This window comes from Nesoenas mayeri (genome assembly GCF_963082525.1).
Source record: "Nesoenas mayeri genome assembly, chromosome: 3".
NCBI classification, from domain to species: domain Eukaryota; kingdom Metazoa; phylum Chordata; class Aves; order Columbiformes; family Columbidae; genus Nesoenas; species Nesoenas mayeri.
In genome coordinates, this window is record NC_137544.1 from 85,118,014 (window position 1) to 85,131,098 (window position 13,085).

The window sequence follows — 13,085 nt, forward strand, 5'->3', positions numbered from 1 at the left end:
ATTGAAGCTTAAAGGTGCTTTATTGCTACTGAAAGCAGTGCAGTTACTAGTGGCGATGGATATTGTCCCTGGGATGGCACATCTCTACCTGCCTGCTGTGCAGCGGGCTGGGCTCGTGTCTTTGTCTGCATGTACGGTTCTCTTAGAAAGCTAATGTCATCTCTTATAGATTTGGATTAACTTGTTGGTGTCAAGCTGTTAATTTATATTAAAAAAGGTTAATACATATCAACTGAAAGCAGATTTTAAATGAAATAAGGAACAGGAAAACTACCTTTGAGTTTTCCAGACAGGACCATTTCTAATCCTAATGGAGAAATGCTTTGTGCTGGGAGATTTGGACCTAAATGCAACTATTGCCACAAACAATACTGGTTTCATAGAACTTGCATGTGCATTTAGATGTGGGGTGTCTGTCTGATAAATCCTCATTGATTCTGTTAAAACCCTTTCTTTGGTGGACAACAGCTTGGGTGTTAAGGCTTGATTGCAATTCCGGGTGTGTTTGCTTTTGAGTCACCACCTTTCTTTTTAATATTTTCAATATAGGAAAAGAAGGAAGTTCAGGAAGTGGAATTATAAGGTCCTAATAGCTTTGCTATCCAAATGGGTCTATTATCTTTCTTGGCTTTGGCTGTCTTGAGTGACATAACCCGTGGTCATGGTTATTTGGCCCTGAAATGAAAAAATCTTTGGCAAATACTTTATGAATACTGTGTTGCAAAGATGTATATTGACAAGTGCGTATTTAGTAAAATTTCTCTGTGACTGTCTTTTTGTGTGTAACTCTCTTAACCCACGTTAGTTGTAGGCCAAGGCTGTTGCTGTTATATTACAAGAAGATTAGGCTACTGTATGGGTGAGATAGATTGCTCCACTTTGTAGTACATCAAATCCAGACTGTCAGAAGGCTGGAAAGCAAAGCAAAAGTCATTTAAAAAGCAGGATGGATTTTAAATAAAGTTCAGTTTTAGGTAAAAGGTCAGGCTATAGTTCCTTTTTTATTTGTAGCAGTTCATCCGTATACAGTACTGTGCATTTTTTACGTGTAAGGTAATCTCATTTTTTAATCTACTATAACTGTTCTTTTGATTCTTGAAAATCCTTTTGGGTATTTTGCATTCCAATATCGATCCCTGTCTGTCTGACTGCTTCAGCTGGGTAATCATTTTTCTTGTTTATCCCTAATCCTTTTAATATTTCCTTCCTGCCACTGTATAACAGTACAGTATGCCTATTGTTTGCAATGTGTTTCAATGACAACTGTAACACTGTACGGTAACAGTGGTAACAGATTTAGATTTCCCAAAACCAGTTTACAATGGGAAAAAAAAAAAATACAAAGCTGATCAACACATCATCAGAGCATGTGTGCTGACTGTGGTGCATCATTTTACTTAGTCATACAAAGTGTTCATCTTTCCGAACCATATTCTGTTTTGAACTGCTCTGAAAAATGGAATATGAAGCTAGCTACTTGAAAATGTTTCTTATTCTGAATTCTTCTTAGGGACCTAACAGACAAAATAAGTTTTATTCTCTCTCTATGTATATACATATGTATATACATATGTGTACAGGTTAAAAAAACTTGTTTTTAAAGGAGCAGTAGAACAGTTTAAGTATCTCAGTGGAAGTGTTTGGACCCGACTCTTCGATACTTCTCTCAGCCTTCTCCTTGGATGAAAATATTCTGTCCCCGTTTCTATGGTGACTAAAGAAAGGCATCTCTGGTCATATGAAATTTTGAAAAAATGATAAAAATCCCTCTGTGATAAGATTTCCAGAACAGCACAGATCTGTTTCATTTCATTTGAGAAATGAGGAGAGGACTGTCCCACCGCCATCGGGGCTTTTTGTCTCAGTTTCTCCCCTACTAGGTTATACCTCAAGATCCTTTCACTGTGCTAACCAATATTTTAACTGTTCTGCTTTTCTCATTAAATAAACTTGGCATATACTTTCTCTGCGTGTCAAAGCAGAGCGTGCAAACATAATGAGGGAAAAGAATTTGATACAAAGGTGAAAGCAGTTTTTACATCTTCTTTAGGAACCATTTTTATTTCTATACTACTTTGGTACTAGCCAAGATGGTGGTGTGTCTGTATGTTTGGTTGGGTTTTATTACAACTGCTTTACTTAAACAAAACAAAAACCCCCTGTGAGCTTGACTTCCTATATTCAGTGACTGTCTTAATTAAAATTAGCTCTTGCTAGTGGCAAGTTTGAGCAAGTATTATATAAACCTTTCGGGAAGGTGAAGAAGTTACTTCATCACTGACAAAGCGTTGGTTGTAACATAAAGGCTTTAGTAACTTGCCATTATAACTCCAGTTTCCCAAAACAACTTCATAAGGACCTAGGAAGCATAATTTTAAAAATATGTAGTAGCTTTTTATACAGAGCAACACTGTGAAAGTTCTAGTTTTACGGCTGTTGTTTTATGACAGTCTCTTTCTAATGTTAATGACAAAAAAAAATCCACTTCTTGATTTCTTCTTTTTTTATTCTGTCCTTTGAAGATCACTCTCTTCTTCCTCATGCACTTTATACCAAATGTACTGTGGTTTCAGTGGAAGATCAGTTTTCATTTTGTTGTGCCTTGACTTCTGAGATGCTACAACTTTCCTATGTGCTTCTGAGATGAAAATGAGAAATGGTTTTGAGACATCTTAGCTTTTTAAAAGGATGATCCCTGTCTAAATATTAAAGCACCTAGCACATTGTAACTTTTTCAGTTATTACTGTCCAGTTATACATTGTAACTTAGGTGGTTTGGTTATTCCTGGTAATTGAAGCATGTCTTCTGTCATGTGCTTAGTAATGGCAGGTTCTTTTTGCAGGTTAATTGCAAAGTGACAGCAAGTAAGCTTGATCCTTCAGACCCACAGAAAGTTTGTCTTGAAATGCAGATCTATGCAAATCTGGTACCAGTAGGAATTTATACCTAGAAACAGCGCTGTCACTGGTAAACTGAATAATTTTATATTAAATTATCTATAAAGCTGCCTTTTAGAGTGGATATGAAGTTTGTTTCCAAGGATAGGAGTTGTGCTTAGAATTCAAAATGTCAGTTTTCCTGTTTGGATTGTTTTCAATTTATTAAAAATGTTATCTTTCTGGATACATTTCTGACTTTCTTGAGAAGATTGACTGACTCAGTGTAGGTAGTTTGTAAAAGCTTGATTGATCCAGACTCTTCCTTTATCTATATAGAGATTCTTTGTTGGCTCAGGCTGGCGAGATGTCAGAGATAGCAGAACACTTCCAGCTTTGGCAGTGTTTGATGAAAGGCTATAGAGAGAATGTGTCCCAAAGAGAAACCTCATCAGCAAATCAACTGATAGTTTCTATTCTGTGTGTAGTCGTTTGAAATGCTGCTTTTTTGAACATAAAGGCAACGTTTGCAGCCAACTAAGTTTTTCTTAGTGGGTTATAGGTTATCTGTTCAGACTTAATAAATTAAAAGTATGATGGATGCGTCCTTGACAAGTAATTGTTCTCCTTGTTAATGGTTCTTTCTTTTTTTTTTTTTAAAGTAGAGACTGAAATGTGATTAACTGTTATATGTTTTTTCCATTAGCTGTCTGATTCTGTGAAAATCAAATAGCAAACTTGTATACAACTCTTCACTTGATAAATTAATTGGTGAGTTGTATAAGCAATTTTTTGCCTTGCTGAAAGGATCAACTTATTAAATGAGACCTATCAGATGCTTCAAGGGTGGAGATAGAACAATGTCTTTTTGCAATAAATTTAATTAGTACAGTAAGTGTCATCATTACAAACTCTTAATTATAAAACCAGACATCTGCATTAACAAATAGTTTTACTGGCTTTCTACGTACAGTTCAGGTTGTATGAAATTGTTCTTGTGAGGGAACGTACATTATGGGTTAAAAGAATGCAACACATGTATCTTCTTGCCATGTAATCTGTGTGTTAAAATCCTTCTTTATTCATGAGTAAGCATCTGATGTAGCTGCTGTGCTAATATATTTCGTAGTAAGTCACATAAGATAGTTCCTCTTTTCCTCAAATCTAATTTTTAGGTTTGATACGCTGCTTTGCAAAATGAAATGCTGTTTCTGGGCACATATAGTAATAATTTATATGCAATTTCTTATCAAAATTAAGAATTTTAACATGTTGGTTAGGAAGATCCAGATTTGTTTAATAATAGCTTAAAACAACATCTGGGAGATAGGTCAGTGTTTCATAGTGTGTGTGTGTGTGTGTGTGTATTTGGCAGAGAAGCAGTAGGTTATTGTTGTGAATTTACCTTCATCTATTTAGAAGCTACTTTGAAATAGTCCCTGTTTGGCATATAAAAGGGGTAAAGTAGCAAAAATATCAGTGGTGAGTGATTTCATGGTTGTTTTCTGTGGAATGCAGCTTGCCATTGCTCTTCCTTTCTGTCTTTTGAGATAGCCTGTTGTTGTATTTTTAGTCATTTTGCTCTGACATGCTTTCTTATGTGTTCCTTTTATAACAGCTGGAAGTGTTTGTAATGAAACAAAAAATAGTTATTAAACAATTCCTGTTGTTTGAAAATAGCTGTATATAGTGGAATGAAATGAGAAGAAATTCAGTTTTGATGCCTTTTTCGATCAAATAATGAAAAGGCAAGCAAGTTTAGTACAAGAAAATGTAGAAATATGTCTCATATACAAACTCTCATAAACAGGGAACATGGACATGCTTGCCCTTTGCTGAGATAACAAGAAGAAAAACCTTGAAACTTTTCTTGGTGGTTGCTTGAAAGTAGTGTCTTTTATTCCAGCTTGGTATCAAAATGAGGAGCCCTCATCAGCTTTTACTGAAGTAAAACAGAACTCCTACCTTCTGATATTGCAGTGAGTGCTGGGTTCAGGATGCAGTTACACAAGTGTGGGGCTATCTGACCAAAGTTTCAACTAAAATATAGTAATACTACACTGGGAGCTGCTGGATTTTTGTGTTTTCAATAAAGATTATTTTCAGAAGTATGAAGTAGGGTCTCTATCAGAAAACACTTTAAATACTGCCAATCACGTATGGTGTGAGCCACTTACTCCTTACCACGAAGAAAAGTCATGTCTAAATCAAGAACTAAATCATGACTCAGCCTGCAGAAAGTTTCTTTACCAGCCCTTGACTCTGCTGTGGGCTGGAGTTAGGGAAGCTGAAGGATTGTTGTCTGTTGGCTGATCGAGCCTGGGTCAATATCATTGACTTTCCTGTTGCTCAGTTGCATTTGTCTACTGGGAAGGGAATGTTTTTATCATGTATGTAGTTTGAGAATGCGGCTGACGTGGCGTGGGCATTACCACGGTGACAGTGATCACACCTCTGACCCTCGCCTTTAAAAAGCTTCCGAGAGGGCAGCGACATGTTGCTGCCCACCAGGCGCTGGGAGGGGAACCAGCTTGTGAAGCGAGTGAGTGTCACCCACACTGTGCTGCAGCAGCGCATTGGTAGCTCATGCAGCAAGGTGCAGAGATTGTCACTCCTTGCTTGTTAGACCAACTCAACTATTGCCAGTGTCCCAGACTGCTGCTGACCATGGTCTCCTCCAGACAGAGAGCTTGTCACAAAAAGACTGTGGTGACCTAGATGGAGGGCCTGCCCTGAGCCATGGCTGTTCAGGTCTCTGGCTGCAGGGAGTGCCAGAGCCTGCTGCTGCCGGGGAAGGGAGGCCAGCACTCCACCTCTGTGAGGTGTGAGCAGGTGCAAGATCTCCTCAGTGTGGTGATGAAACTTAAGAAGGAGGTTGAGAGACTGAGGACCATCAGGGAGTGTGCGAAGGATATTGACTGGTGAAGTAACTCCCTGGAGTGCCAGTCAGAAAGGCCCTAGGGAGATACCCCCCACCCTGTCAGACAGAGGAGGGAGACACAAGACAGCCCCAGCCCTGTCGCTGTCAGGCAGAGGTAGGGGACCAAAAAGATGAGGAGGGTTGGAAGCCAGTTCTAGTTTGCTGTCGCAGGCAACTCCCCTCCCTACCTGCTTTGCTTGCCCAGGTGCCCCTCTGTAATAGGTTTGAGGTCCTGAACCTTGAAGAGGTAGGTGAGGATGTGGTGCAAGGCCCACCTACAAGGTCATATAGGAAGAGGCAGTTGACTCCACACCTCAAGACTGCCTCCGATAAGAAAGAAAGAAAGAAGGGTTATTGTAGTAGGTGATTCCCTTCCAAGAGGGACAGAGGGCCCAATATGCAGAGTTGACCCTCGTTGCAGGGAAGTATGTAGTCTACCTGAAGCCCAGATCAGGGACATCACCAGGGCACTCCCCAACCTGGTGCACCCAACACACTACTACCCTCTGCTAATCTTCCAGACAGGTGGGGAGGAAGCTGCATCCCGTAGGCTGAGGGGAATGAAGAAAGATTTCAAGGGCTTGGGACAGTTGGTGAAAGAGTCTGGGGCACAAGTGATTTTCTCTTCCCTCCTTCCATTTTCAGGTGACAATGTGGGATGGAATAGAAGAATTCAGTCCATAAATGATTGGCTACAAGACTGGTGCTACAGACAGGGCTTTGGATTCTTTGATAATGGCTGGTTTTATAAGACACCAGTTCAGACAGTGATACATGGGAAAGGTTTATCTCACAGGGGCAAAAGGATGCTGGGACAGGAATTAGCAGGGCTCGTTTGGAGAGCTTTAAACTAGATTTGAAGGGGTATGGGGTTGTAGCCAGGCTTGCAGCAGTGGGGCAGCACTCTAGAGTTGGTGAAGGCCAGGAGGCCTCCCGTACCACTAGAGTGAAATCGGTGTGCTCAGCTTGCTCCCTAAAATGCCTGTACACCAATGCACACAGCATGGGAAATAAGCAGGAGGAGTTGGAAGCCTGTATTCGGTCAGGAGATTATGATCCGGTGGCAATTACAGAGACATGGTGGGACAGCTCACATGACTGGAATGTGGTCATGGATGGCTATGTCCTTCTCAGGAACGACAGGCCAGCCAGGCGAGGTGGTGGAGTTGCTCTTTCTGTGAGAGAGCAACTACAATGTATTGAGTACTGTCCAGGCACAGATGAGGAGTGAGTTGAGAGTCTATGGGTGAGAATTAAGGGGCAGTCTGGCAGGGGTGATACTGTTGTGGGTGTCTATTACAGGCCACCAGATCTGGGTGAGGAAGTTGATGAGGCCTTCTACAGGCAGCTGAGAGCAGCCTCACAGTTAAAGGCTCTTGTTATTGTGGGGGATTTTAATTTCCCTGGTATTTGCTGGAAGGACTACTCAGCCAGCCAGCCACAGTCTAGGAGGTTCCTCCAGTACATTGATGATAATTCCTGATGCAAATGTTGGAGGAGCCGACTAGGAGAGGTGCATTGCTGGATCTCATCCTCACTAACAAGGAGAGTCTGGTTGAAGCGTTAAAGGTTGAGGGCTGCCTTGGCTGCAGTGACCATGAGATGGTGGAGTTGAGGATCTTATGAGGCAGGAACAGAATACCAAGCAGAATCACAATGCTGAACTTCAGCAGGGCCACCTTTGGCCTTTTCAAACAATTGCTAGGGGAAATCCCGTGGGCAAGGGTACTTGAAGGTAAAGGGGCCCAAGATAGTTGGTTAGCATTCAGGGTCTGCTTCTACCAAGCTCAAGATTGGAGCATCCCGACACATAGGAAGTCAAGGAAGAGACAGGAGACCTGTGTGGTTAAACAGGGAACTATTGGGTAAGCTCAAGTGGAAGAGAAGAGTTTACAGATCATGGAAGGAAGGACTAGCCACTTGGCAAGAGTATAAGGCTGTTGTTAGAGGATGTAGGAAGCAACTAGGAAAGCTAAGATCTCCTTAGAATTAAACCTTGCAGGAGGGGTCAAGGACAACAGAAAGAGCTTCTTCAAATACATGGCGGATAAAACTAACACCAAAGGCAATGTAGGCCCACTGATGAGTGAGGTGGGTGCCCTGGTGACAGAAAATACAGAGAAGGCAGAGTTACTGAATGCCTTCTTTGTCTCTGTCTACTTTGTCAGAGGTTGTCCTGAGGTGCTCCATACCCCTGAGGCCCCAGAGGAAGGCAGGACAGTGGAGGAGTTTGCCTTGGTTGATGAGGACTGGGTTAGGGAGCAGTTAAGCAACCTGGACATCCATAAATCCATGGGTCCAGATGGGATCACCTGCAGGTGTGAGAGAGCTGGCTGAGGGCATTGCTAGGCCACTCTCCATCATCTTTGCTAAATCGTGGGAAACAGGAGAGGTGCCCAAGGACTGGAGGAAAGCAAATGTCACTCCAGTCTTCAAAAAAGGCAAGAAGGAGGACCCAGGTAACTATAGGCTGGTCAGCCTCACCTCCATCCCTGGAAAGGGAGTGGACAACTTATCCTTGGTGCCATCTCAAGGCATATCAAGGATAAGAGGGTCATTGGGGCAGTCAACATGGCTTCCCCAAGGGGAAGTCGTGCTTAACCAACCTCATAGCCTTTTATGAGGTGGATAGATGATGGCAGAGTGGTGGATGTGGTCTACCTTGACTTAAGTAAAGCATTTGACACAGTCTCCCACAGCATCCTTGCTACTAAAGTGAGGAAGTGTGGTCTGGATGATCGGGTAGTGAGGTGAACTGTGACCTGTCTGAAGGAAAGAAGCCAGAGAATTGTGGTCAATGGGGCAGAGTCTAGTTGGAGGCCTGTATCTAGTAGAGTCCCTCAAGGGTCAGTACTGGGACTATTCAATATATTCATCAATAATTTGGATGAGGGAATAGAGTGCACTATCAGCAAGTTTGCTGATGACACCAAGCTGGGAGGAGTGGCTGACACGCCAGAAGGCTGTGCTGCCATCCAGCGGGACCTGGACAGGCTGGAGAGTTGGGCACGGAAATAATTTAATGAATATAACAAGGGAAAGTGTAGAGCATAATAGTAGATAATAACTATGAAACAGTAAGTGAACATTTAGTACAAAAATACTTGTCATGGTTCTCTATTTAAAAATTTCTCTCTCCTAGTGCTTGCAATGCTTCTTACATGCTGATAGCGATACATCCTTATTTTCTTCACATTATTACCAGGTGATGTTGTCAACTCCAACAGCAAGCTTTGCGTTCGTCTTCGAAATAAGTATATACCTAGAATCCTGAATAGTCTGAATCCCAGTAGTTTGGCATGTACTTCTGATAAACCTTGCGTTTCTGAAAGCTGGCTTAAGTTGGTCAAATACAGACACTTATCTTGGTATAGATATATGTATGTATGTATATGCAGTCAAATAAAAATAGTAGGTAAAGTTTTTAAAATGTGTGCAATACAAAGTCTGTTCAAAAGAGAGGCTGCATGAGGGTGGGATCACCTGTTAGTTATAGAAATTTAAAAAATTGCTGGATCCATAATGCTAGGGCAGATAAGTAACAGTGAATTTAAGGGTCTATTATGAGCACGAACTTCAGGGGCTGCTGCTGCATGAGTGTTTTATCACTTCTGTGTGTACAACTGAAAAACATACAGTGGAAAATTAAAAGTTTCTTGAAAGCTGAAGTATTGAGCCTTTTATATCCATAAACTAAAGAATATCAATAATATACTGATGCTAGTGAGTTATCTATTATTTATACAACCTTCTACAATGAACCACTGTAACCAGTAATGTTCAGTCTGAACAATGTGTTTAATAAAGCAGATAACCTAACATCAGTTTGAAAAAAAATTGGTCTTACAAATGTTATTTAAAGTTATATGCAAAGTACATATCTACCCTAGGCTATTTTAAGATAGATGGAAATAGTAAGGTTTTAAGTGTAAGAAAAGAGTTATGACACTATCTAGTATCGCAATTTAGTTAGTAGTCTCAGTTGCTTGTTATTAAAAAATGTAAAGTACTTGTACAAGAAGGAAATACTTGTAATTTTCTTTTTATTCTGTTCTGCTATATTTGCCAACTAAAATTGAGGCAAATGTTTATATTCATGATTTCCTATTGAAATTACTGATGCTAAGACCTAGATTAATATTTTTCTAAGTGCTTATGTATCTAGGCATTATATCCCTCTTAAGTTTAATGAAACTGAAGCACAGTTAGCAAAGCAACCGTGTGGACAAACAATACTGCTTTGATTTTTCAGTATGACATAGAATTCTGAAGAATATACTAAAATTAAGTATAAAAATGATCCTCTGGAAAAAAAAAAAAATGCTGCTTTTGATATTCATTATATGTTCAGAAGCAGAATTACGCATTTGCTGTGTTGCTTTTAGTTTAAAAAAAGCAAACACAATACACAATATCCACTAACTTTAGCTCCAAAACCAGGGAGTTACCAAAATCGTGCACAAGATATTATTGATTTTTTTTTTTAATCAGAGTTGCTTATATTTGATATGTCTTATTCAATCATTGAAATTCTCACTAGAGATTGATTTTTTTTTTTAAATGGCAGTAGCTTAAACATCAGATTAATCAAGTTAGTGTTGTTTTTACTTGTTTCTATTATTCTGCATCTGACTTCAATGACAAGAAGCAAAGTAGTCAATTTTATAGGGTTATTAGTGACATTTGTAGGAGAACTATCTAGTTTAGAAACTTGCAGATAACCAAGGACTGGTAGAAACTCTTTGTAAATTGAGGTCTTAGTTTTCTATTGATGTGGGGTTTTTTCTGGTCAGGCCTGGGAAGGCTTCCTGTGTGACCTCCAAACACTTAAATCACCATGTCCCACTGACTTAAAGATGTTGCTCTTCTGAGTGTCTTGAATCCACCTGGTTTTAAACAGTGCTCAGGTATATTGGGCAAAGTGAGATGCTCTTGGATACAAGCAAGTTTCTCACTGTTTGCATTATGTACTAAATCAGTCACAGGAGTGTTCTGATTTTTCCCAGTGTGGCTTAGTCATTGGAGGGCATGGCACAATATTTTTGCCAGAATTAATATTTGGTTTTTTATCAAGAATGGAAATCTTGACTTCTTTTCCAAGTTTTGGGGGAAAGTTACCTAGTTGTCCAAAAAAAAACCCACTTCTTCTATGTCTTCATTCTCTGTCTTAACTCAATGTTTGTCCAGCTTGTCATTGTTCCCACCAACTTGTTGACCTTGCTCCCCAATACTCCTTTTATTGTTGCTATGTGCCTGTATTTAGTGCCTCAAACCTCTGGTGCCAGTAGCCAGTGCTAGTCAAACCTCTTCTCTTCTACTGTTCAAGTCACTGAAGTATGTAAGAACAACACTTTTAATGTGAATATTGGGAGCATGCATAGGAAAAATCCTCTCCTGCTTATGTATGGACTCTCCTATTACATTAGCTGTTGAACTTTTAACCATCTTTTTGAGTATGTGAAGTGTCAGTTCAGGTCATTCAAGTTTAATAAATCAATCTGTTAAAATCAGCTGCTTATAATGGAAAGTCTTAGGAAACTGAAGGTGTAGGTGTGTGAACATCAGAGCTGTGCATGATATAACAAGTTGTTTCTTAATGTCATGGCCAGATGTATAGCTTCACAGCTGTTTCTTGCAGCTGTATGGGTTCAGTAGTCATGCACACTGCACAAATTAGAATTTTTGTAAATCATTTCATAACACACCTGCCATCTTGCAAATACCAAAATTTTTTGAAGCAAATACCATAATGTTCCCTACTCAGTTCAGCAGCAGCAGTTTCCTTTTTATTGTTTTGGGGGGAGGGAGAAGAAAGGGAACTTTATCTGAGCTCATCTTTATAGCTTCAATACAGTGCTTTACTGACATTTATGGCATGCTGATTTTTTTCTCTCCCTTTCAGAAGAGAAACCTGATTGCTCCAAGGCCCGCTGTGAAGTCCAATTTTCTCCTCGCTGTCCAGAAGATTCCATCCTGATTGAAGGTTATGCTCCTCCCGGTGAATGCTGCCCCCTCCCGAGCCGCTGCGTGTGTAATCCTGCAGGCTGCTTGAGGAAGGTTTGCCAGCCTGGCTATTTGAATATATTGGTTTCTAAGGCATCAGGAAAGCCAGGGGAATGCTGTGATCTCTATGAATGTAAACCAGGTAAAAGTGGACACTATTTTTTTTTTCTTGCTTTTCAAGATTTTCTAACTGCCTGATACACACAATAATCTATATATTTGCATCTAATAAAGCCTATATAGCCTCTAAATTCTTCTGGTTCTTCTTCAAACTTAAAATGGTTATATATGGGCAATAGTATTAAAAAAATAAAAAAAAAGAAGAAACATGACGATAAATTTTACTTTTTTTTCTTCAGACATTATTTAATCTTAGCAATGAAGGAAAAGTAGCCTAGTGAGAATATTGCATTTCTGTAGATGCTACTAGTGAAAGACACGTACTTTATCTACTAATTAGGTTATGCAAAGTGTTTTCATAGTGGGAGTATATTGTTCATGAACAGGGAATTTAGGTTCCTGTGTTAAGATTTCTCTAGATTACAAGGTGATGACCCTTAAACTGGAGGGCAAAATGATTATGGAGGAGCATAGTGAAAGGCTTTACAACATTTTCAGTATTTACCCATTTGCCATTTCATGAGAATACGAATAACATTTTCTTGTGATTTATTATCTCAGTGAAATGAAAGATGTAATTCACTCTTTTTTTTGAGCTAGGTTTCGGTAAAGATGAATAATAGAAATAGGAGGATGAAAGCACGCATATAAAATTGTATAATCCAAAATCCTGTATGCAAACAGTTCGAGTGTGCTTAAGCTCTGCCTTTCCTCTGCTTGTTTAATGTTTTCTCAAATCCTCCACAGAAGACTGTACAGTCTTTGTATCTTCTAGCGCTTCTCCATGTTTTTCCTAATATCCAATGCAAATCTGCCTGTGTGAAAATTTAAGCAAACTTTTTTGTTCTCTGTCTTGAGTAGCTGGTGAACAAGTCCTTATAATAATTTTTGCTCTGGAACATTTTGTCAACCTTAGTCTTCTTTCATTTAGAACTAACTGTAATTTCTTATACTGTAGTTTCCTTGGACTCCTTCCTTATTATGTTGCCCCTTTGTAAGTTTTCTGAAGTTTACTCACATGCGGTATCCAAAAACAGACTACTATTTTGGGTGGGTCTTCATCAGCACTAAATACTGTAGAATAACTACTTTCTGTCTTTCATACAAAATTCTAAATAAGAGCTGACTCTTTTGCAAGAGTTATATTTAATTTGTGAAATGATGT

At 39.6% G+C, this 13,085-nt stretch overlaps 1 protein-coding gene across 3 annotated transcripts in view; it reads left to right on the plus strand.

Annotated features, from left to right (window-relative positions):
- CRIM1 (cysteine rich transmembrane BMP regulator 1) overlaps positions 1 to 13,085 on the plus strand; it is a 189,354-nt gene that overhangs the window by 77,667 nt on the left and 98,602 nt on the right. For 2 of the 3 annotated variants that reach the window (XM_080341203.1, XM_080341205.1), the window contains one exon: positions 11,700 to 11,942. The exons of the other annotated variant lie outside the window; for it this stretch is intronic. In XM_080341203.1, coding sequence (XP_080197329.1) covers positions 11,700 to 11,942 — 243 coding nt within the window. The remainder of the gene's footprint in view (positions 1 to 11,699; positions 11,943 to 13,085) is intronic. 3 annotated transcript variants of the gene reach the window in all.